At 43.6% G+C, this 25,592-nt stretch overlaps 1 protein-coding gene across 1 annotated transcript in view; it reads right to left on the bottom strand.

Moving 5' to 3' along the window:
- The window catches only part of LOC126266822 (probable cytochrome P450 4aa1), a 221,698-nt gene that overhangs the window by 97,400 nt on the left and 98,706 nt on the right, over nt 1-25,592 (bottom strand). Inside the window, exon 3 of the mRNA XM_049971373.1 lies at nt 3,545-3,654. Coding sequence (XP_049827330.1) covers nt 3,545-3,654 — 110 coding nt within the window. The remainder of the gene's footprint in view (nt 1-3,544; nt 3,655-25,592) is intronic.

Below are 25,592 nucleotides of genomic sequence, written 5' to 3' on the forward strand. Positions count from 1 at the left end.
CTACGTAGGAAGTCATTGAGATCTGACCAACCCGTCCTGCTGAAGGCTTCTCTACTAAGAACACAACACTACCCACCTCGCCGCGTCGGATTAGCCGAGCGGTCTGAGGCGCTGCAGTCACGGACTGTATGGCTGGTCCCGGTGGAGGTTCGAGTCCTCCCTCGGGCATGGGTGTGTGTGTTTGTCCTTACGACAATTTAGGTTAAGTAGTGTGTAAGCTTAGGGACTGATGATCTTAGCAGTTAAGTCCCATAAGATTTAACTCACATTTGAACATTTTGAACTACCGATCTCAGTTATACTGACGCATTCGCCCTTAGTAACGTCCAATAGTCATTTCTGCATTACACAGGAGTGTCTGGATGCTTTGCTCAGATAGTGTACGTGATTATCTTGGACGTACGCCTCATCGAGTTTCCTCCGTTATCCGACAAAACATTTCGAGCAGTAACGGTCCTATAACACAACACTCGTTTGTCTGAATTTGCTTGCAGCGGCGTCGTACCCTGATCCGAGGTTAACTACTGTTTTCAAACACGACTGTGAAACATAACCGCGTGTAGTACCGACGTTAGGTCACAACATGCCCTGAACTTCCTGCTACGTAAACATATGACGACGCAACTTGAATGCGTACTTGGACCGCAGTACCACGTACCACGCACGGGAGGCGTTACACATTGCGTTGCACCAGGCGCGGCGGACATCACCGAGGAAAATCGCGCGCACGCAGGGGATGAAGGTGAGCCAGGCCAGGCGGCAGGTGGCAGGTGGCAGGTGGCAGGTGGCAGGCGGCAGGCGCCAGGCGGCCCGCGGCGTCTGCCCGCCTGTGTTTACCACGGGCGCGCCCCGGAAAACCGCGGACCCGCCCAAGGACGACCGCTACGCTGCCACGCGCGCTCTTGGCGCCTGTTGTCCTACTTCTAAATTCGTAACAGCTTGTGTTACGTTAATAAACCGAGAGTGAATACGTGTCTTTTAATGTACATGCAGAAGGGAACCACTATATAAAGAAACCTATATTTCTCGTGTAGTGCCTCTGGCACATGTGAAACGTTTCTCTCGTGCGTTCAAATGGCTCTGAGCACTTTGGGACTTCACTTCTGAGGTCATCAGTCCCCTAGAACTTAGAACTACTTAAACCTAACTGACCTAAGGACATCACACACATCCATGCCCGAGGCACGATTCGAACCTGCGACCGTAGGGGCCGCGCGGTTCCAGACTGAAGCGCATAGAACCGCTAGGCCACAGCGGCCGGCTTTCCCGTCCGCCCTCGGAGCTTGCGTATGTCAGCCGCAATCACACTCGCGGGTGCGACCATAATTCGTTCACCCTTAGCGACGTGCAAAACGCTAGACAAATTACGTGATGTGCACTATCTGATCATAAGTGCCAGCAGGTTACCACGTATTGCGGAAATGACCACCAGATGTCGCGAAAGGCGTGCCCGCCAGAATAAAAGAAGGCGGGGCTGTTTTTGTCGTATCCTGCCCACTCGTCTAATGTAGGGTGCCTAGAAAGCTGTTTTCTCGGATAGCTACACAACAATTGGAGCAAATATTATTAATGCAGTGTATTACGGTAAATTAAATTGACGATACTTAAGGAGGTATTGAATAGGATTGAGGAGAAGAGACGTTTGTGGCTCAACTCGACTTGGTACGACATGTTCTCAGGCATAAAGGTATCACCAAATTAGTGTTGGAGGGCAGCGTGGAGGGTAAAAATCGTAGAGGGAGACCAAGAGATGAATATGCTAAGGAGATTCAGAATGATGTAGGCTGCAGTAGGTACTGGGAGATGAAGAAGCTTCCACAGGATAGAGTAGTATGGAGAGCTGCATCAAACCAGTCTCAGGACTGAAGACCACAACAACCACAATGACGTGTGACCGAACAGAACATCGACATCAGTCTTAGAGTAGTTTGCGACACAACTATTGGACCAACACAAAAGAAGACACACGAATTGCAGTGCTCGCAACGGACATCTGAATAGCAAAAAACTCCCGACATTCAGCCAAATGCAAGCGATAACTCATCAAGAACTTACTGCGCTTATCATTGGCATTCTACACAAGTCTTTCTCAATAATTAGCGTTGAAAAGTGTTAAGGCATGAATTCAGGACTGAGTGAATGACATATCTGCTTTGCAAGTAAATATTCCTCTTAAGGATGTTAGTTGATACATATTTAGAATCCGACTACTTGGAATTTTTATGTTGTTCATAACTACGAGGCTTTCAAGTAAGTACTGTTTTGAAATTTGAAAAATGCATGTTAAGATGTCTCAATAATTTTATTTTTACATGAAAGCTTGTACCTTACTCTACGCACTGACGCCATTACAGTCTGATTCTTCCTTGTTTACGTTGTGTTCCGCCGACTGTGAAGTACGGGCTGTTATAAGATTTCTTAGTGCTAAAGACCTAAAAGCGATCGATATTCGGCGTGAGATCTGTGCAGTTTACGGAGAAAACATTATGAGTGATGGAATGGTAAGAAAGTGGGTGAGAGCATTTAAAGATGGCCACGCAAATGTGCATGATAAACAAAGGACTGTGCGTCCTTCGATCGTTAATGAAAGTTTGGTGCAGGAAGTGGACAATAAGGCGAGAGAAAACAGACGCTTTACGATTTCCTTCTTGCGGGATGGCTTTACTAATGTTTCTCGTAGTGTATTGTACGACATTGTGACCGAGCACTTGAATTACCGAAAATTGTGCGCACTACCGAAAATGTTGACGGATGTGCACAGAACCAAACGTTTAGACAGTGCATTGACTTTCCTTGAGCCTTACCACAACGACGGTGATGATTTCTTAAGCCAAATTGTTTCGGGCGATGAAACATGGGAGGCCTACGTCACACCAGAATCAAAGCAACAGTCCATGGAAGTTGAGCAAGGGCATCGTTTTGCTGCAAGACAATGCCCGTCCGTATGTGGCGAATCAGACCAAAGATCTCATCACATCTTTTCGATGGGAAACTCCAGATCATCCTCCGTATAGCGCCGATCTCGCGCCCAGTGACAACCATGTGTTCCTGCACTTGAAGAAACACCTGGGCGTTCAGCGTACTCAAGACGATGACGAAGTAAAAACAGTGGTGATGCAGTGGTTAACAAGTCAGGCGGCAGACTTCTAAGAGGAGGGTATTAAAAACTGGTACAACGTTATGACAAGTGCCTCAATATTGACGGAAATTATGTAGAAAAGTAGATTAAGGCACAAGCTTTCATGTAAAAATAGAATTATTGAGATATCTTAGCACGTCTTTTTTTAGTTTTAAAACGGTACTTACTTAAAAAACACGCCTCGTATTAACAAAAATGAAGTGAACATACTTTTTACTCATATGTTCATCCGGTCATTGAAGTTACTGGTGCTGAAAGATAACCAGTATGCTGTGTACTGTCGTTAGGTGTGTTATTAAAATCAAAGTCACGATACCATATGACAGAATGTAAGACACGACTTCACACAAAGACTGCTACGGAACTGGTAGCCTTATTGGACAACTGTCTGAGCGCAGCGATTACCTCAACGTGTTCCGGTTCGATGATGACGATGATGGGCATGAAGAACGGTGCCCAGATGCGGAATATGGATCCCCACATGCGGTACGCCGTCCTTCCCAGATCTTGAAGCACTGTAAAAGAACCACACACTTAATGTAGAACGCAGGCTCTACCCGGAAAATAAGTGCACAGAAGTAGTTTTTTCAGATCAGAGTAACTATCATCAGTTATAAAACAAATAACTCATTACATTGTCATTACTATCTCCGAAAGCAAATAAGTCGCTGAAAAAGACGAATCATAAAAAATGATATCTAGGATTTTTCACCCACGTCTGTTTATGAAAATGACTGCTACATCCTCATGCGTGACATTTCCAGCTTTAAAACATACACATACGTTAAACAGATAAGTATATTTTCAATTGGGAAATAAATTTCGCAGCTATATCGTGAAGTGAGTCCGCTTGTGCAATATCCCCTCTCTCCTCCTCAGAACACAACAGTCGGCTTTTATTTAAGCCAGAAGCCAAACATTTATCCTGGTTCTCCGAAACTGCTTCTTTCCTCTCTTTTCCTTCGCCAAAGAAGAGAGCCACTCCATTATGTCTTCCTTTCAAAGCTTTCAGATGATATTCCGTCATTAGGTGAAACGTTTTCACACAGCGTCCAGTTCTCATCATCCATAGTTATAAATACATACTCAATCCCCCAGGTTGTGACTGAGCCATATCCTTTCTTTCAGGAATGCTAGTTCTGCAAGGTTCGCAGGAGAGCTTCTGTAAAGTTTGGAAGGTAGGAGCTGAGGTATTGGAAGAAAAGCTGTGAGGACGGGGCGTGACTCGTGATTGGGTAGCTCAGTTGGTAGAACACTTGCCCGCGAAAGGCAAAGGCCTCAAGTTCGAGTCTCGGTCCAGCACACAGTTTTAATCTACCAGGAAGTTTCACATACCCAATTAATTTGGGAAAGCGGAAGTATGCATTTACGAGTTAATCGTAGTTTAGTGGATGATATGGCTACAATTCCAGAGAGTTGGTGCGAATTCGGCCATGTACTGACTCATTCGCCTCATGTTTCTACTGTCTTACACAACAAAAAGTTAAAGTTGTTGGTCATTGCCCGCTGTGAGGCAATGGAAATATTTTATTTCGTCTCGTACAATAGCGCCTTTATGTGCGGAAATGAAGGCAGATTATGGTTGCATATCCGGTCGATGACAACATGATTAAAGCTGATGCACAGGCTCGGAAACCTGTATTGTTTTCAAAAAACGTCCCGGGATTTACTGCAAATGATTTAGGGAGCCACAAAAATCTGAATCTGGAAATCCGGACTGGGATCCGAACCAAGGCCTTCCGGATGCGAGTCCAGCGCATCGCGACCTCGCTCGTTGTCTTGACACAATCTGGAGGAGATGGGTGACTCATGAGTTCCTATGAAGTTCTGGTTTCAAGTTCGTGCTGCTGGTGCGAAGGTGAGAGAGAAGGGCGAAAGCAAATTCCTGTGCGGACACAATATCTGCTTTTCTTGAACAGCTCAAACAGAAATCTTCCGATGAGCACACCATCATCAACAGTGTCACACTCAGTTCTCACTCTACCAAATAATGCAGTAATACTCAGGATGTAATCCACAAAGTTGGCACAAGGTCACCACCTCTCTTGCCCTTGCGTTCAAATAGGGGCGGTGAAAATTTTTTTCCGTCGTCAGGTTTAGAACTGGCTATCTCCGCGTCGAGTGGGCTGATACAGGCTACGTAGATCGGTGTGGCAGTTAATGACACTTGCTTATATTTTACTCTGAAATACATGGCTATCAACATTCATTTCACGCTATCATTCTGACGTGGCAACTAAATAGTTAGAACGTGAAATTATTAAACGCTATTGGGTTTATGGTGCCTGTGCATTTTGTGTTGCCTGTTATTTGTTTCACCACCAGCAGAATACCTGGCGTTGTGCAGGTAAGTTTTTATTCGACTCTTGCCAGTCCATGTCCTGCTTTCCACCTCCTCCCGCTGACCTCTCTATCCACTTCGTCCTCCCCCCCTCTCCTAATCTGCTCCTGCCCCCCTTTCCATCTACTCCTCCCTTCCTCTAACTCAGTCTCTTCCTCTATCTCCTCCTCACCCTCTCTAAGTCCATCTCCTCCTCCCAATCTTTCTGTTCATCTCCTGTTCCGCCCTGTCTCTTCCATCTCCTCTTCACCCTTTCTCTCTCCATTTCCTCCTCCCCTCCCTGTTCATCTTACCCTCTTCCGATTCTCTGTCCATTTCTTCCTCCTCCTGTCTTTCTCCTCCTCCCTCCCCTTAGTTCATTTCATCCTCTTTCTTTTCTCTATCCATCCTCCTACTCCTCCTCTTCCCATTCTGTCGGTTTTCCCCTGCCACCTCCCACTGCCCATCTCCTCCTTCACCCTCTCTGTCCGTCCGATTTCTCCTTCTCCATTCTCTTTTCATTTTACGACCCCAACAGCAGCTTGCTGGTTGCTATCCCTGCTGCATTTCTTTCCAGACAGTAAGTAGTGAGGCCAGCAGGCTACGTTCAAATCGATCCACATTTTAGGGGGAGCTTTTTCCTCGTGGAATTTGCTGCATACGTACATTTCATATATATATATATATATATATATATATATATATATATATATATATATATATATATATTTCGCAGATGTTTATACACATAGTTCACGTGTATTTCTAGCAAATCTCATCCTGCACATTAGTTTTCATGCAGTTCAAAGTTTACGACGACTTATCTTCTGAACTATATGTTGTATAATGATAAAATTTTGTAAGTACACTTACCGGAATATGTGAATACCACCTGCAAAATCTGTTGCGTACAGTCGGCTGGAAAGAAGTAATAAATTTGAGCGTCGTGCAAGATAAGGTAGTTTTTCACGCATCTCCGTGTTCATGACTTTATATTTCGTGAACTATGTGTAGTACAATTAGATAATTTTGCAGGTACATTCAGTAGTATATGTGAATACGGTCTGTAAAATCTGTCTCGAATACACTTAGTAATAATCTCAAATTTCAGATTATGTATAAACTTTTCTGCATGTCACTAAGTGCTCTTACTCTCAGTTTCTGGATAAATAAAGCCTGAGCTTACGCACGCATTGTAGGGTTCCCTTATTTTTCACTCTCACCCCCACCCCGTTAATTGGTAAGTGGTTCTTACCCCCACAGCGATTCTTTCCACGCAGTAGGCGATATGTGTACCAAGGTTGAAATCAATCCAATGGTTCAGAACGAGATGTGGAACATATATATATATATTTCTATAACATGTATGGATTCGTAATAACAAACACTTGGTAGTTTTCACTTCAGGAATGTGATCTGCAGTTTGAGAGTTCCGTTAGTGTAAAAGAGAAGGTGACTGAAATGCTTGTTTCGTGGGAAGCTTCCCAGGTGGTCGACTGTTTGTTAGCAGACCGTCTTAGATGCAATGGTCTTGCTGTCATCACACACCCACTTAGGAGAATACCCTGTTGATTCAGAGTCACGGCGTGACATTCCCAACAAGTACATAAAATGCCAAAATTCTGTTGTATTTCGATAGCTACAGATGGCACACACGTCCTTCTTCAGAGGAAGATGATGTTTTGGGACAGGAAGGCATCGAGTCGGAAAAAATTTGGAAATTTTTGGTAAGTTCCTATGGGACCAAACTGCTGAGGTCAACGGGCCCTAGGCTTACAGTGGGCAGCATAGTCTAACAAGTAACACGAGTTGGCTAGACCATGCTTATCACTGAAATTCTCTTTGAAAAGTGGCCGGCATTCTGTTGGTTCTCTGACTTACATAGGTCATTCATTCACTATGTGCACCCACAGTTTAGTATTTTTCCCACCACACAGTTTAGAAGTACTGTGAGCTAACTGATTGCGCCACTGGATCTCTCAACATTCGGTATGCACATAAACAACTTTACTATCACTTTCATTAGACTTTCGTGTACTTCTGTGAGACACATTGTCCCAGAATTAAGACAAAAATACTTCCCATCCAACAGTTCTGACCAACGTCTTCAGGAGGCTTCCTTTGGCTATAAGGTAAATGCCAGAACTGTTCCAGATACAACCAACTGGGACTCCCTGTCCTCCACTGCGAGCTCGTCTGGTATGGGGATCCCCTCCCACACACTCCTGGCTGGGACTCCCTGTCCCCCACTGTGAGCTCGTCTGGTATGGGGATCCCCGGCCACACACGCCTGGCTGGGACTCCCTGTCCCCCACTGTGAGCTCGTCTGGTATGGGGATCCCCTCCCACACACTCCTGGCTGGGACTCCCTGTCCCCCACTGTGAGCTCGTCTGGTATAGGGATCCCCTGCGACACACTCCTGGCTGGGACTCCCTGTCCCCCACTGCGAGCTCGTCTGGTATGGGGATCCCCTCCCACACACTCCTGGCTGGGACTCCCTGTCCCCCACTGCGAGCTCGTCTGGTATGGGGATCCCCTCCCACACACTCCTGGCTGGGACTCCCTGTCCCCCACTGCGAGCTCGTCTGGTATGGGGATCCCCTGGGACACACTCCTGGCTGGGACTCCCTGTCCCCCACCGCCAGCGCTTGTGGTGGTAATGGGAATCCCCTCCGAGTTACTCCCGACTGGAGCTCACTGTCCCCCACTGCTGGCTCGCCTACTATTCGGCTGAAAAGTCTCTGTCGCTAACACAAGGTCATTACTGCAACAGCCCGCTGTGCCTGAACTAGACAATAAAAAATATTTAATAAACTAAGCGTAACCATGAAAGGCCAAGTAGTGGCTCCATATGCAGATCCAGGTTTATCCTCTGAAACAACTTCTGCTGGCACTGCATACCACATATGTAAGTAGCTTATCTCTAATGACACGACAATGTCACAGTTGACGACGAAGAAAAGCAATGAAAGGAAGTGTGGAAAAGATAGTCTTACGCAATATTAGCACACTTTTTAAAAGTAGTTCAGAAATGTGTCTGGCTCACCTGTGAACACGTTTCATAATTGTTTCTATTCTTCGTTGTGGTACAATAATCGACAATTCAGCCATTAAGGCACATTTATTACCGTGCCTAATCGATGAATTCCCCACATGTTAAGGCATTTGTAAGTATTGTCTTGAAAGGAGGATATAAGATGAACATCAACAAAAGCAAAACGGGGATAATGGAATGTAGCCGAATTAAATCGGATGATACTGCGGGAATTATGTTAGGAAATGAGACGCTTAAAGTAGTAAATGAGTTTTGCTATTTGGGGAGAAAAATAACTGATGATGGTCGAAGTAGAGAGGATATGAAATGTAGACTGGCAATGGCACGGAAAGCGTTTCTGAAGGAGAGAAATTTGTTAACATCGAGTATTGATTTAAGTGTCAGGAAGTCGTTCCTGAAAGTATTTGTATGGAGCGTAGCCATGTATGGAAGTGAAACATGGACGATAAATAGTTTAGGCAAGAAGAGAACAGAAGCTTTAGAAATGTGGTGCTACAGAAGAATGCTGAAGATTAGATGGATAGATCACATAGCTAATGAGGAGGTATTCAACAGAATTGGAGAGAAGAGGAGTTTGTGGCCCAACTTGACTAGAATAAGGGATCGGTTAGTAGATCGTATTCTGAAGCATCAAGGGATCACGAATTTAGTATTGGAGTGCAGCCTAGAGGGTAAACTAAATACTAAACAGATTCAGAAAGATGTAGGTTGCATTAGGTACTGAGAGATGAAGAACCTTGCACAGGATAGAGTAGCATGGAGAGCTGCATCAGACCAGTCTCTGGACTGCACAACAACAACAATGATCGGAATCTACTTTAAGTATGAATATTCTGTTGGTGAATAAGTTACGAACTGTTTCACGGAATAAAGTAATGAACATATCATTCCAAGGATGTTGCTACCTGCAAATTTGCTGAATGACCTTAGTCTGTTAATGCAAAACAAGAACCACAACTGAAAAAAACTTCATTTTTGAAAAGCTACGCTTATAGTAAATAAATAATAGTTCATTTATGTTGCATAAATCTTTATTATTTTTCTACTTAAGTGTCGCGAAACACTCATAAGTATTCTATATCATTTCTCTTCGATCGTAATAAATGCGAATTACGGTCCCTGGTTTGCTTGCGATGAGTGCAGTCAGCCGCGTTGCTATTGTCTCATATGACATCCTCGCTATTCTACCTGTCACATCACATTCTTTAACTGCAGCTTTCCTTTGCTAATTAAGTATTCGTTGCATGGTATTCGAAATACACGTGGCGCTGGTACTATTTCTTCTTGCAACGTGGCCTACCTAAGAAGAATGTGTCAGTATTATATCTCTATTATAAGAAAAGTGAAGCTGGAATCTGAAAATAAGTACAGGAATGAAATAGAAAAATAGATCTCTAGCAATGTTAGAAGCCCCTTTTGACTGGACATTCGCTCATCAGGGCGCAGTTCGCTTGCGCTGTCAGATATATCCAAATACTGTGGAACGATCACCGGTCTACCGGGCGGAAGGCTGCAGTGTTGAGCGTCACCGCTCGCCCTGGAGGAACAGCGCACACCTGCGCGGTGAGCCCCGTCACGGCCAACGACGCACCTGGACGTAGAGCTCCGGCCTCAGCAAAGAACCTGACTCAGCCACTCGCTCATCGGGTTCCGCCAAGTGTATTCTTGTAACCAGAATCTGAAGCGACTCCGCGGCAGACAGCAGTCGCTGAACCCGCTCCACCTGCTCTCGCTCAAGGCCGGCCACCGGCACCGCTTCTCTGCCTCTCGTCGTGTCACTGAACCAGTGCGCTAGGCAGATTTACACTTTGGCGGGACCCCTAAAGCTTGAGGCGCGAATATGTACACCATTCCTCGGTTACCTAGGGCATCCAACATGAAACGGGTGTCTTAAACTCAAGTGAGTTCCTCCAATACCCTCACATGAATGTATATGTGTTGGTGAAAGTTTCCTACGTCTCGAGTGGTAGCGTTGATATATCGAGACGTTTCGGGAAGTGTCATACTACCCATCTTCGCCAGAAGATACTCCCCGAAACGTCGCGATATGTCAACGCTACCACATGGGAGACCAGAGAAACTTTCATCAGCAGTATAAGCCGGGAAAGCCTACAGTCACTTATATGTCTGTGTTGTCCGTAGCCGTCACGGTATGGGATCACGTTGTTGTGCAAAAAAAAATCTCTGCGACTACGCTGGTGGGTCGCCACTTGCTTCTGCATGTAGTCATTTGTGTCCACTGTCAAGACGTGCAAAACATCGCCGAAGTGCTTGTGACCCTCTGCCATCTAGGTACAGTATTCGTGCTATTAAGCGGAGCCCCACCAATAACGTAGTCTCCCAGGTGCACAACTCTCATGGATATACACTACTGCCCATTAAAATTGCTACACCAAGAAGAAATGCAGATTATAAACGGGTGTTCATGGGACAAATATATTATACTACAATTGACATGTGATTACATTTTCACGCAATTTGAGTGCATATATCCTTAGAAATTAGCACACAGAACAACCACCTCTGGCCGTAATAACGGCCTTGATATGCCTGGGCATTGAGTCAAACAGAGCTTCGATGGCGTGTACAGATACAGCTGCCCACGCAGCTGCGACACGATACCACAGTTCATCAAGAGTAGTAACTGGCGTATTGTGACGAGCCAGTTGCTCATTCACCATTGACCAGACGTTTTCAATTGGTGAGAGATCTGGAGAATGTGCTGGCCAGGGTAGCAGTCGAACATTTTCTGTATCCAGAAAGTCCCGTACAGGACCTGTAAATGTAGCGTTTCGCAGGGATCGAATTAAGGGTAGACCCACGGGTCGCAACACATCTCAAATGTAACGTCCACTCTTCAATGTGCCACCACTGCACAATGTGCCGTCACTGCACCAATGGCACTCCATACCACCACGTCGGGTGATACGCCAGTACGGCGATGACGAATACTCGCTTCCGATGTGCGTTCACCGCGATGTCGCCAAACACGGATGCAACCATCATGATGCCGTAAACAGAACCTGGATTCATCCGAAAAAAATGACGTTTTGCCATTCGTGCACCCAGGTTCGTCGTTGAGTACACCATCGCAGGCGCTCCTGTCTGTGATGCAGCGTCAAAGGTAACCGCAGCCGTGGTCTCCGAGCTGATAGTCTACGCTGCTGCAAACGTCGTGCAGATGGTTGTCGTCTCGCAGACGTCCTCATCTGTTGACTGAGGGATCGAGACGTGGCTGCACGATCCATTACAGCCATGCGAATAAGATGCCTCTCATCTCGACTGCTAGTGATACGAGGCCGTTGGGATCCAGCACAGCGTTCCGTATTACCCTCCTGAATCCACCGATTCCATATTCTGCTAACAGTCATTGGATCTCGACCAACGCGAGCAGCAATGTCGCGATACGATAAACCGCAATCGCGATAGGCTACAATCCGACCTTTATCACAGTCGGAAACGTGATGGTACGCATTTCTCCTCCTTACACGAGGCATCACAACAACGTTTCACCAGGCAACGCCGTTCAACTGCTGTTTGTGTATGAGAAATCGGTTGGAAACTTTCCTCATGTCAGCACGTTGTAGGTGTCGCTAGCGGCGCCAACCTTTTGTGAATGCTCTGAAAAGGTAATCATTTGCATGTCACAGCATCTTCGTGGTGTAGCAATTTTAATGGCCAGTAGTGTACTTGTCTTGATGGTCGTTGGTTGCCCGGGTTTTCAGTTCCCCAGATCCGTTTTATCGCTCAGCCGTGTTGGCTTTATAAAAAATGCGCGACAAATCAAGGAAGGAACATTCATTAAGCCAGTCGGTTTTGGATAAATATTTTAATTTATGAGAAGAGCGGCGCATTCGATAGAATTATTTCACGGTGTCTCGTATTACACGTTTAAAAGATTGTCACATATAGTTTGCCAATGAACCCTTGAATAGTATGTGTCTTTGCACACTGCGCTACGTGAGAGGATGAGGTAGTTGTGAAGACGCGCTTCTGTTGCAGCAAATATATTGAGAAACCCAGGAACACTGCCCCAATTTACTAAACGTCAGGGCTGCTACATTTTTCTTCGCGGTGACTCGAACACATAGTGCTACCACAAAGCAGCTTCACATTGTACGACTAAATCGAACAGTAGAATGGATAGCTGAGAAAGATACAGAAGGCGCAAGGTAAGCAGCTTTCCTAAATTTTGGCTGTTATCGTAATCGGCAACTGCGAGGTGAAGGCGTTCACCATTATACATAATCCAGCAGCTTCATACTGCCAGCATCTGACCAGAAATCCCCAGCTAGTTTATAAATTAATTTTTTTTTACTCTACGAATAACCACTTGGGACACTTTCAGTGAGTGCAGGAGAATGGATGACTGAGTAGCACCAACAGATCGACGAATTTCCAATTTATTCTGCACGTGCGTCCAGGGACTCAGCGCAGGCAAGCGTGGAAGCTGTAGTTTTCCGGACTCTATTTGTCAGCTTCTATATAGTTACTACAACAGACACAAGAAATTCAACTTCTTTAACACTTCATGTTTCTTTCTTGTTCGTTTTATAATACAGGCTAGTTTTGTGCCTGTTTTCTCCTTATTTCACCTGAAATGTCCTCAACCTTTTCCTTCTTAATTATTTTATGTTTATGTGCTACTGTCTGGTCTTTAGTTTATAGGAAACGTTAAGCCAACCATATGGTAAAAATATATCAATGAAAAATAAGATTTCGTCACATTATCTTACCACAAATGACACTTCCTTGGACTAAGGCGCAAACCAAAAACGTGGGTGGGACATTCAATAAATAATGCAACATGTTTGTTTTCCTTGCCAAATTTCGTTTGGAAAAATGAGGAATTTATTGTGGAACATTCCCGCTTCAGCCCCTATAGCTTCATGAAGTTACCACTAGTGGCGGCGCTCTACATAGACTCCAAAATGGCGTCTGTAACGGAGGTGTGTTCCAGGCAGAAAGCTGTCTTTGAGTTTCTCTTAGCGGAAAACCAGTGTATCATAGATAGAATGTCTACGGAGACCTTGAGGAGAACAAGAGCACGGTGAGTCGTTGGGCGAGGCGTCTGCCATCATCGCAACGAGGTCACGCAAAGCTGTTCGATCTCCCGTGAGGCTGTTGCTACGTTGGAACGTGCGGACACTCTCATTCAAGGTGATCGACACCACAGAAATGCAAACTAACAACGCAATGCGTCACGCAAGTCTGCGCGCCCGAGAAGGCGCCACAAAAGCTTCACTGTACTGTCCTCCCTCTTCCATCCTATAGGCCGGATCTCGCACCTTGCGACTTCCATCTGTTTGGCACAACCAAACATACACTCATCGGGAAGCAGTGCGTGGATGAGGGGGATGTAGTTGAGGCAGCAAGACGTTGGCTCCCAGGTCGATCTTTAGAGTAGTACCTGGCGGGCACACACGCCCTGCCAGTAAGCGGGTGTAGGGCTGTCGCAATGAACGGAGATTATGTTCAGAAACAGTACTTTGTAGCCAAAAGAGTGGGAAGCAATATGGTGTTTTGGAATTCTGAATAAAACCAATCTGCTTTCAAAAAAATGTGTTGCAGGGCTTATTGAACACCCCTAGTATTTATGATACAGACTGACGACTAAGAATCATATATAACATTCCATCCTAATTTTTTTTTATTTAGATGATCTTTTCACGTTACAAACCGAAAAATTTGAATTGTGTAACAACGCACTGTCGTAATCTGAGAAGGATGATAAAACTTTGCACACAAATGAGGTGCTCTCAACAGTCTGTCAACTATCGGACATCCGGTTTCCCCCTTATGACAGGGAAGTATGTTTACATAGAGATTACTGTACGTCAAATACAATTTTTCGTGTTTATGTTTCCGCTGAAAGTTTTTTCATTAGTAGCGGGAGCAACTTTCACTTTTGGCCAACCACGAGTGTTTTTATTATCCTGCTAAAGTACTGGTTAACATCATATCACATACAAATTGTTAAAGACATTCTAAAAATCCGGAGACAACTAGTTTTATTTTTATTTACTCACAACTAATCGCAAAGAGTTTCAAACTTTGGATGACAGTTTCGAGCAGCCAGCGGTATCATCAGACAGTCTAAATTCGCATGCTGCAAGCAATGACATAAGATTCCTGTTATTTGTCAGTATTCAATAGAAACCAGTTGAAAGTCGTGTCAATTTTAGTTCCATATTCTTCGTAATATTCTCCCGTTTTACATTCAGATATTCTGAAATGCTGATTCATCAGTCATAATTTGAGAGTATAAGCTGAACCTCTTTTTTAGCAAATAAATAGCACATTACACATCAGTAAAATCAACTGTGTGACAAGTCCTAACCTGACAATTTTATTTGTTCCATTGTTTGTTCTCTCTTACATAACTGGTATCTCGTGAGATTTAGTAGATCATACGGAAATGGAAGTGTTTATTATAACTAAGAATTACAGTTAGTTCCACAAGAAAGTGTACGCCATAATTTTAAATGTAACCTCCGCAGTGAGTTATCTGGTAGTGGTCTCCAATGTGTAATCAACGCGCTTCGGCACAGTGGATAGATAAACAGTGTGAAAGTTGAATGCTGCAGTTTAAAATGAGTGCAAAATATTTAAAAGCTGAGAAAACGTGCAATATTTATGAAAAATGCCTCCTGAGGTCCGTTAAGACGCTATTTTGTTCGAGCGAGGAAAAGGGGGTGCTTCAAGAGGATAATGATCCGAAACATCGCAGCCATTTCTGTACAGCGTGGAAACAAGACAATGGGGTGTCCACGATGGAGCGGTCTGCAATGTCTCCGGATGCAAATCCGATAGGAAATGTTTGGTCGTTTATTAAGATAAAGCTTAAAGGAAAGCCAGTACATACTTTGAAGCAGCTGTCATAAAATCTCGTGAAAACCGTGTCAAAAAGGAGCTAAGATTTAATCGATAATGGTGGTGAATGATTTCACTATTAGGTAATTGTGCAATTAGTAATAACAAGTATTTTTATGTAAACATATATTTACAGTAGTGTCTTTTATTTCATACAGAAAGGACGTGCACTTTCTTATGGAACTGACTGCACTATGTAAATTCGACTCAAACAAACTAAAACAAATTACCAATACTATGTCTTAGTTCTACGCAAAGGATGAAATAACGCTGAATCACGCTGTACTACCAGCTGCGAACGCAGCTGAAACCAGAGAATGTCGCAAATGCAGGAAGAGGGAAAACGAAACGTCGCCTGCAGAAGTGAGGGGTAACAGTTCAGTTTCACCGACTGGCGCAATTACAGCAGTCACGGACTCCACTCAACTCCTCAATGGAAAATGTTACGCGCGCCTGGCTTGGCACTTCTCCATTATTGGTCTGGTTTGACAACTAACCAAGACATTCATTTTCATCCAGCCAATATTAAGAGATTTTGTCACACAAAACTGTCGTATGTCCCGTGCGCTGCTACAGTATCTTCGAAACACCTCCTCCAAACTTCGTGGGTGCCAATCATGCACTATAGCAGCGAAGCTGCGTGCCGTCGTAGTATTAGGGAAACAGGAGCACTGAACTTCTTGTCCATTGCCAACACGAAACTAGAAGTCTAAAAAGAAATATTCCTTCGTTATTACCGCATCATGCCTCGCCGGAAAACAAAACCGATTACGCGCCTCCGAAGCCTCACCGAGAACAACACGCACAAATGTTTTGAGCAACCGAGAGATCGAATGCAGACGTTTGTGGATTCAAAGAAGTCCTTCCTCGAAGATATGGAGGATGGACTAAGCGTTCGTCTTGTTTCGTGTCAGACCTCATAAAGGCATTTTTGGGCAGAGCGCAGGAAATTTACTGCGACTGATTTTATCCAATTTGATTAAAGTTGCCGCAGTATAAGAAGAGCGATCGAAGCCTAAAATCAGTTGCCAACTAATTCACCAGCACAAGTAGTTACTTTTTTTTTTTAATGCAAGCAGACTGCATTCTCTTGTTTGGAGTTACAACATATTGACAATGAAAGAATGCACCGATAATTAGGGCGTAAATACAGAGTATGGAAGAGGGCTTCTTCGGCGTTCTAAGAATACAACGGAAACTACCACTTACGAATTTAATAATTTTGCTATGAGAAATCTCAGACGGAGCCAAATACGTTTGTTCGTCTTGCGCTCAATCCAACCGTGGTTTGAAGCGATTACTTCGTAGTTACACTCCAACCCTCCCTACACTGCAGCGGTCAAGGTCACGGGTCCCCAGAAGCTGGCACCGAGATACAAGCGTGAAGTTGACTCACCGTGCCAGAAATACCTTGCGTTACTTCGTTTGTTTACAAACACGGAGTTGGCAGTTGCGCAACCAGTGTCGCTCGAGCTACTTACTGCCCGTAGCCATTCTTGCATTCCTTTTTCGGCCGCAGTGCGGCGCCTCTACGCACAGTGTGTGACGTCGTTGTGACGCAACTTTTCAGCTGTTCACTGTCGCTGTTGAGGCGAGCCAGCAAATAAATTAGTTTTGAAGCGTGGTAAGAAACACTAAGATAGTAAAAGGTCTTCTATAGCATCAACTGAGGCGGAAAAGATCTACAGCGACTTCCAACAGGATGGAGCAACAGCCAATAGAGCCAGCTGAGTCTTGGAGAACATTTACACAATCTTCAAGCCTACAGGGGTTGTTAGCAGAGGCCATTCTGGCCGCGGTTCTAGCTGGCCACCCAGGTCACCTGATCTGTTACTGTATGGTTTCTTTGTGTGGAGAGCCGTCAAGTCTAAGGTGTTCGCAACAACGCTGTATTCAAGAACTGCATAAAAAGTTTTCGGATGAGACTACATCAAGTCCGGCAGTCCAGCTTCGATCCTCCTTCAGCAACTTCCTGGCTATGGCCCAAAGTGCCAAGAGATGAATACTGGTCGCTTGCAACATCTGCTATAGTCAGGTTGGTACTGTATTACTTTTCTTCTGCTTTATTTCTTTGTCCCTTTCTCTACTTCTATAATGGCGCAGTAATTCCCATGCAAATCGAACTGTGAAAATAACTGAAGGATGTGCACCTTATGTGTAAAACAAACTTTCAGACAAGTACAGGCACAATACAATAGACATCGACAAGTGAAAACAGCACTCCTGTTACTTGAAAAACCAAACGTGAAAAAGAAGTATTCGCGAAGAAAACTCAGCTGTGTTATGGTCTTCCTCTGAAGATTATACTACTCTACACTGTGCAAGGCTCTTCATCTGCGAATAACTACTGCAACTTCTAAATCTGCTTAGTGTATTCGTCTCTTGGTCTCCGTCTACGATTCGTATCTCCCAGACTTCCCACCAATACTAAATAGGTGATCCGTTGATGTCTCAGAATGTGTCCTATCAACAAACCCCTTCTTCTAGTCAGGTTGTGCCACAAGTATCTTTTTTCCCCAATTCTACTCAGTACCACGTCGTTACTTATGTGGTCTGCCCACGTAATCTTGAGTACTCTTCTGTAGCAACACATTTCAAAACTTCCCACTATTTTTGTCTATACTGTTTATCGACCATATTTCACTGCCATACATGATTACACTCCATGCAATTACTTTCACAAACGACTTGCTAACACTTAAATCTATATCCGATGTTAAAAGTTCTGTCTTCTAAAGAAACGCTTTTCTTGTCAGTGTCAGTTTTCATATTATATCCTCTCTACTTCGGCCATCATCAGTTATTTTGCTGCCTAAATAGCAAAACTCGTCTGATACATTTAGATCCTCGTTTTCTAATCTAATACCGTCAACATCGCCTGATTTAATTCGATTACGTTCCATTGTCCTTTTGTTTTTGCTTTTGTTGATGTTCATCTTATATCTTCATTTCAAGACACTGTCCATTACGTGCAACTGCTCCTCCATGTTCTTCGCTGTCTGTGACAGGATTACAATGTCATTGCCAAACCTCAAAGTTTTATCCCTTCTCCATAAACCTTAATTCATTTTCCAAAGTTTTCTTTGGTACCTTTCACTGCAGGGTCAACGTAGATATTGAATAACATCGAGGATGGACTACAACCCGGTCTCACTCCCTTCTCAATCACTGCTTCCCTTTCATACCCCTCGACTTTTATTGCAGCCGTCTGGTTACTGTACAAGTTATAAGTAGCCTTTCGCTCCCTGTATTTTACCTCTGCTGCCTTCAGAGTTTCAAAGAGAGTATTCCAGTCAACATTCTCAAAATCTTTCTCTAAGTCGACAAGTGCTATAAACGGAGGTTTGACTTTCCTTAACCTACATTCTAAGATAAATTGTAGGATCACTGTTGCATCGTGTGTTCCTTCATTTATCCGGAATCGAAACTGATCTTCCCAGAGGAAGGCATCTACCAGTTTTCCATTCTTAATTTTATAGAGTTGCAATAAATGAAATAGTGATACACTGATTTTAAAAAACGTGAATATTTTAAAGAATTTGGAAAACGAGTGAAGTTTCATTGATTTCGAAAAGATAAGCATAGAATAATGGAAGAAATGAAAATATTTCAATATGTAACTTAACAGTTGTTTGTTACGTGACTTACTGTTTAATAAAAAACAAATAGCGACAGGTTCTGATGAACTACTGCACTGCAGGTAGCTAATATGTTGAAAAGGTTCCGCTCATTTGTTAGCGCTACAGCTGAGCGTTCTTCGTAGCAGTGCAGTGGCCACTTCCAGTTCTGACTATATGAGTGGCGGTCGCGCATACGATGAGCAAATCGCGATTTCTCAGCGCACTTCACTGCCGGCGCGACGTCGGAGGCACACAAGAGCGCTTCAAGGGCAAACCGCTGGCCAGTGTAGTTGTTGCGCCAAGTACTCCAGCCGCAGTGCAAGAGACCACTCGTTAACCTGACGCACGACTATTCAGGAACATCTGCTCTCAACGATTAACGGCAATCGAAGTTCGAATATCTTTTCTTACACCACACAGATATTAGGCTTGGTGTAGGAACACCGAGGACGCAAGTACATCTCTAAAATAACGTAAAATTACGAAGCTTGGGTGGGGACGGTGCAGCTTCATTGTAAGTATTGACAACAGTTGTTTGTATTTTATCTCTTTAATTTATTGTAATTATTTTACCGAATCATTTTCGTGGATTACCACCCTTCATCTGCGGCTGGAAGTTACAAAATGGATCAAAATTGTCGACTTCACTTTTAACTGGCGATATACTGATGGAAACTAAATAATTTAAAATAATATTTTAACTGGTATTTCTTCTAACTTTAGAGGATTATTATTTAATTAATGAAAAACTTCTCCATTTATTTCTTTTTTCATGCTTAGCACAACATTTATAAAGTATTGTGGCACCTACATTATGGCCCATAAAATACTTAAGACCTATGGGCACTTGTTCAGTAGAAGAGATACTGTATGTCTCATAGTAGCGAATATGGGCAAGTGCTCATAACTCCTCAGGTATGCATTTTAGAGCTGATATTTACTGGACAGTTTTTCCTTTTTTTGGTCCACACTACCACCTACGTTGGTGACGAAAACATTTTGAGTAAGCTCTTGCTAAAAAAAAAAAAAAAAAAAAAAATTAGAAGGCACCTTCAATGGGATTTCACCGAACATGTATTTAAGCCATTCACGTAGCTACCTACGATTTTACGAATAAAACAGGAACCTCTGACGAACTTGCAAACAACGCTCCGTGTTAGAATTGCGCAACTTCCTGAGAGAATACAGAATTTTCATCTGAGAAAGTGCTTGCTTCGTGATCATCAGCCATATACAAGAGGTGTAATCAACAATCAAAAATTATCAATATATCGTCGTTCACTCAATTTGGATGTTGCCTAAGCACAATATAAACACGCGATAATTTGTTAATGTTCTGCTGTTCCTGTTTTCTTTTTTCTTCCTAATTACATCTCACAAATTGTTACAATTACTTATACACTATAGTTCTTGTATTATTCAATTAAACAACACTACATTACAGTTTCGGCTTTTTTTAGGTTTTCATGCCTTAGTCTCGCTCATCGAAGCCTATAGGCCACTTCCCGTAAGCCTAGACTCATGACATTTGGCGAAAAGAAAGGTTTAACAGTATAAGCAATGTACGTTTGTAATTATATCACATGAAAAAAAAATTATCATTTCTTATGTGAGTCTCTGGTTTTTCGTCCGTCTGTTAAGAAGGGTAGACGTACCAAGTTAAAAGAAGGGTAGACGTACCAAGTTGAAATTCGTGTCACATACTAAGGTCTATATCTTCATCTACATCTACATTCATATTCCGCAATCCACCTGACGGTGTGTGTCGGAGGGTACCTTGAGTACCTCTATCGGTTCTTAAAAAAAAAAAAAAAAGGTTCAAATGGCTCTGATCACTATGGGACTGAACATCTATGGTCATCAGTCCCCTAGAACTTAGAACTACTTAAACCTAACTAACCTAAGGACATCACACAACAACCAGTCATCACGAGGCAGAGAAAATCTCTGACCCCGCCGTGAATCGAACCCGGGAACCACGGCGCAGGAAATGAGAACGCTACCGCACGACCACGAGCTGCGGACCTATCGGTTCTCCCTTCTATTCCAGTCTCGTATTGTTCGTGGAAAGAAGGATCGTCGGTATGAGTCTGTGTGGGCTCTAATCTCTCTGATTTTATCCTCACGGTCTCTTCGCGAGATATACGTAGGAAGGAGCAATATACTGCTTGACTCCTCGGTGAAGGTATGTTCTCGCAACTTCCAACAAAAACGGGTACCGAGCTACTGAGCGTCTCTCCTGCAGTCTTCTACTGGAGTTTATCCATCATCTCAGTAACGCTTTCGCGATTACTAAATGATCCTGTAACGAAGCGCGCTGCTCTCCGATGGATCTTCTCTATCTCTTCTATCAACCCTATGTGGTACGGATCCCACACTGCTGAGCAGTATTCAAGCAGTGGGCGAACAAGCGTACTGTAACGTACTTCCTTTGTTTTTGGATTGCGTTTCCTTAGGATTCTTCCAATGAATCTCAGTTTGGTATCTGCTTTACCGACGATTAATTTTATATGATCATTTCATTTTAAATCACTCCTAATGCGTACTCCCAGATAATTTATGGAATTAACTGCTTCCAGTTGCTGACCTGCTATATTGTAGCTAAATGATAAGGGAACTATCTTTCTATGTATTCGCAGCACATTACACTTGTCTGCATTGGGATTCAATTGCCATTCCGTGCACCAAGCGTTAATTCGCTTCAGATCCTCCTGCATTTCAGTACAATTTTCCATTGTTACAACCTCTCGATATACCACAGCATCATCTGCAAAAAGCCTCAGTGAACTTCCGATGACATCCACAAGGTCATATACACTTGGCGGTGTAGTAAATGTAAGCTTATAAGTCAATGCAAAGAAAAAATACTGCCATTTAGATCACATATTTTGATGGTCGCGCATCAAAACCTATAGGGTATTTCCCGTTGATCAACAATGATGAAATTTGGCAAAAAGTAAGCTTTCACAGTACATGTAAGGGAAAAAAATCCGGAAATTGTTAATTTGGAGCTGTATCACACGAAAAAGATGTTTGTTTTATCATTTGTCATCCGACTCGAAATTAAAACAGTCAGTAGTTCTGCATTCAGGCTGAGTGGCTCGCACTGGTGGAAGTCAAACATCAGACGGGGAAGAACTGTATTGCTCACATGACGGGTTCCGAAATTTATCCAGCGACAGACTAGTATGCGAAGGTTCGTTTCACACACAGTTTGGAACGCCATATCTACGAGCATCAATCGCTCCTGTATGTCTGATGATGGATAAATTCCGAAACGCATCATATGAGTAATAAAATTATTCGTCACCTGATGTTTTGACTTTTACCATTGCGACCCATTTAGCCTGAATGTAGAACTAATGATTATTATAATAATGGCCGCCTGCCACCTGCGTGACTTTACATCTCATCTTTAGTACTGAAATTAAAACAATCTCGAAAAACTTGGAATCCATGGGACTGATATCTCGCAAGTGTCAGTGTCGATAACGCGCAGAAATGGTGGCGATTCTCGATCCGAGGAACAGATTAACTGTCGACATACGTGATTAAGTTTATACGGAACTTTTTGAGTGCGCTAATCCTACTTTTTCCTTTTTTATTTATTTACTCACGTAGTGCTTCGAAAACACTGAGAACCAGGTTTGGTCTGTGCCACCGGTTTGCGCGCCAAACAAAGAACCATGCAGAGGAAGCACTCTGAGAACCCGAACACCCGAACAATGACTGCCACAATGTAGTATTTTGCTGATGGTTCCAGTCATTCTGTTACAACTCATATTTAGTTAGCTTCGGATGCGATTAATGAGAGTAAAACGCGGTTTACAGTTGTTCTTCGCGGCAATTGTGGGGAAGATCGTTTTGGGAAACTATTTTTCAGCGCTTCCTCGTAAATTAAAGCATTCGCCGAAGTTTACACTTGTTGAAGCTGAAGTTAAATCTTCTGGGTTATTAGGCCACGTCATGTTTCTTCTAAAATGTTGGACCTTTCGTCACCTCTGCTGGGATCTCCCTCAGGATCTTTTGGTGTCCACTACCGCTAGAACACACAGTAGTGGACCCAAAAAGACCCTGAGGAAGATCCCAGCAGAGGGGTTGAAACGTCAAACATTTTAGAAGAAATGTGACGCGGCCTAATAACTCAGAAGATTTTTAATTCAGTGACAACGGCCACGAAAGCCTGCAGACTTACGTTTACACTTGTTACTCGTATGAGCCGTCTTCTTATGTTGGGAAACCTGTTGCCGTAACTGGTTCGCTGGGTTGTGATCGAGTTCGAATACAGAGACTACGAGGAGTGACCTTGACACAATAACACTGTCGGCAGACTGACGGCGAGTCGAAACAGGAACTGGACCTTTTGTTACGCAAGTACTGCGACAGCTAATTTCTTCAGCCATCTGTTAGCAAATATTCAGCGTAAATCTCAATGTCACCTAACTCAACAATAAATCCACAGGGTTTTTGGGTGAAATAAAACGCATATTTCGTCGCGTTTTTCTGGAGGTTAACCATGCGAAACTCAGATTTCTACTTTTTATATGTGGCGGCACGGATCCAGTCAAGCCACTTTACTTTGGACCTACTACATTTTGCTGTTTCCGTGTGAAAGTTAATTAAAATGCACACATTCTCTGTCTTACGCATTTGTGGCAGAGCAAGCGAAATTCGGCAACGCATCACTGTCCACCAGACAGGACATTCTGGCAATATAATTGTTGGCTTAAAAATCTGTTTCGTATGTTCAGTGTCGCTCCATGGACCTGCCTTTCTTCGTGATGACGTGTCCTTCCTCTTCCACTTTCTTACCATTTCTCTTCAACATTTACAGTATTGCCTGCTGCACGCAAGGCAAGAACCACTGCCGTAATCGCATGAAAATTTGTGGAATCTAAAGTGTCTTTAGACGTGGGTATGCAGTATAACAACAAACAGGTTGTGTATAGCAAAATGCTTATGACTTTAAATGAAGCTTTGGTTCTCCGCCTGGCTCAACATAACATACTGCAATGCACGATATGAGCCATTTCGACAATTGAAAGCTTCATAATTTCACGAGGACCATTAGTTCATAACACGAAGCGGAGAGTTTTATTGTCGCTACGTGCGTCAACCCGTCGTCAACGAAACTTACGGCTGCTGCGGCGTCCTGCGTCAAGACACGTGACAGTACAGGAGCGGCCAGCGTCGGCTGGTAGCCAGTAAGTATTTCAGACAAGTTTAATAATTCTTAACAGCGCGTTTAAATACATGCAAGCTCTTGATAGCACACGGCCAAGTCAAAACCTTTAGTGGGTACCTTTTCACTGACATCGTAATTTCTGAGCCGATCGTTCGCGATGTATGGCGGAGAAGGCGACTAGTGTGACGTCACAAGTTCGGTGAGGCGCCCGTATTTCTCTTGCGCCCCTCGCCAAACGCGAAGTAAAGCACTGAAACATTGTTGGCTAGTAGATGTTATTCTAGAAGTGTGTTCCTTCAGTGTTGCTGAAAGCAAGAATGGACTACCCGCCAAGCTGAACGGAAACAGTAAGTCGTTACCTCGTTCGTGGTATGGTAGTTCTGCTGACCATCTTCAAAACCATTGTACCGTAAAAATACTGCCAAATCCCCATCGCCTTCGTGTAAGATGAGTTACAGAAATGCTTGCGGAATATCGCTAATAACAGCCGCGATATATAATGGGAGCCATAATAAAACAGCAAGTATTGCTGGCAAAAGATCTGTTTCCTCTCGTAACTCGTTGAGAGAGGGCACGTTGGTCTTTTAGCTGCTTTCTACTTCTTAGTTGTGCGATGCGGAAGGTAAAACATGGTGTCACTTGGGCCTTCGGGAACAGAGCGTCCTGCATTGCTCTTTGAAATATAAGACAACATAAAGCAGTGGTGTATGTCCTTTGAGGAGTTGTTGCTAAGAAGGTTTTTACGTTAACCCCTACATCTACTTGCTGCGTTCAGTCTCTTAGTAAAATATTAAATTATATTTTCTTTCTCACATGGGAAGTTCCACATCCCATCGGCTCCAGATTCAGTGGTAAGATGACCCAGTACGTAGCCCGTCAAAAACTGAACACAGGTCAAGCATGAAAACAGGAAGAAGGTGCACTGGACAGTGAAAAAAGAAGCAAAGTAGAGACATTGAATGGTCCAAGCTCAAGATGTGCAACATCGAGCGTATTTGAATATCTGTGGCGTCGCGGTGATGTGGCTACGGTGTTGGATTGCGAAGGGGGAGCCATTCTTTCCGACAAAATTACGAAATGTCCGTCCGGTCATTGACGTGGCTGTTCGCTATATTCAAATTTGTTTCTGTGTCGCCCTCCTAATCACTCTTCACAAGTGCCAATGTTATGACTCTTGCGTTCTGTTTTGAAAGTTTTGACTCTTGAATTCCTTTGTTGTCACATAGTTCACACCCGTTTATTTGTTGTTTTCATTTCTGTGAGAGGTCTGTGCGGCATCTCACCTGCTCTCAGTATTCATCACATTTACTTGTGACGATAATATAGTCTCACCACGTCACTCATATTTCATAGCCAATGTATTGTATGACGGTTGCTAAGACAATAGAAGACGAACAGA

The sequence above is a fragment of the Schistocerca gregaria genome, chromosome 4, assembly GCF_023897955.1.
Source record: "Schistocerca gregaria isolate iqSchGreg1 chromosome 4, iqSchGreg1.2, whole genome shotgun sequence".
NCBI classification, from domain to species: domain Eukaryota; kingdom Metazoa; phylum Arthropoda; class Insecta; order Orthoptera; family Acrididae; genus Schistocerca; species Schistocerca gregaria.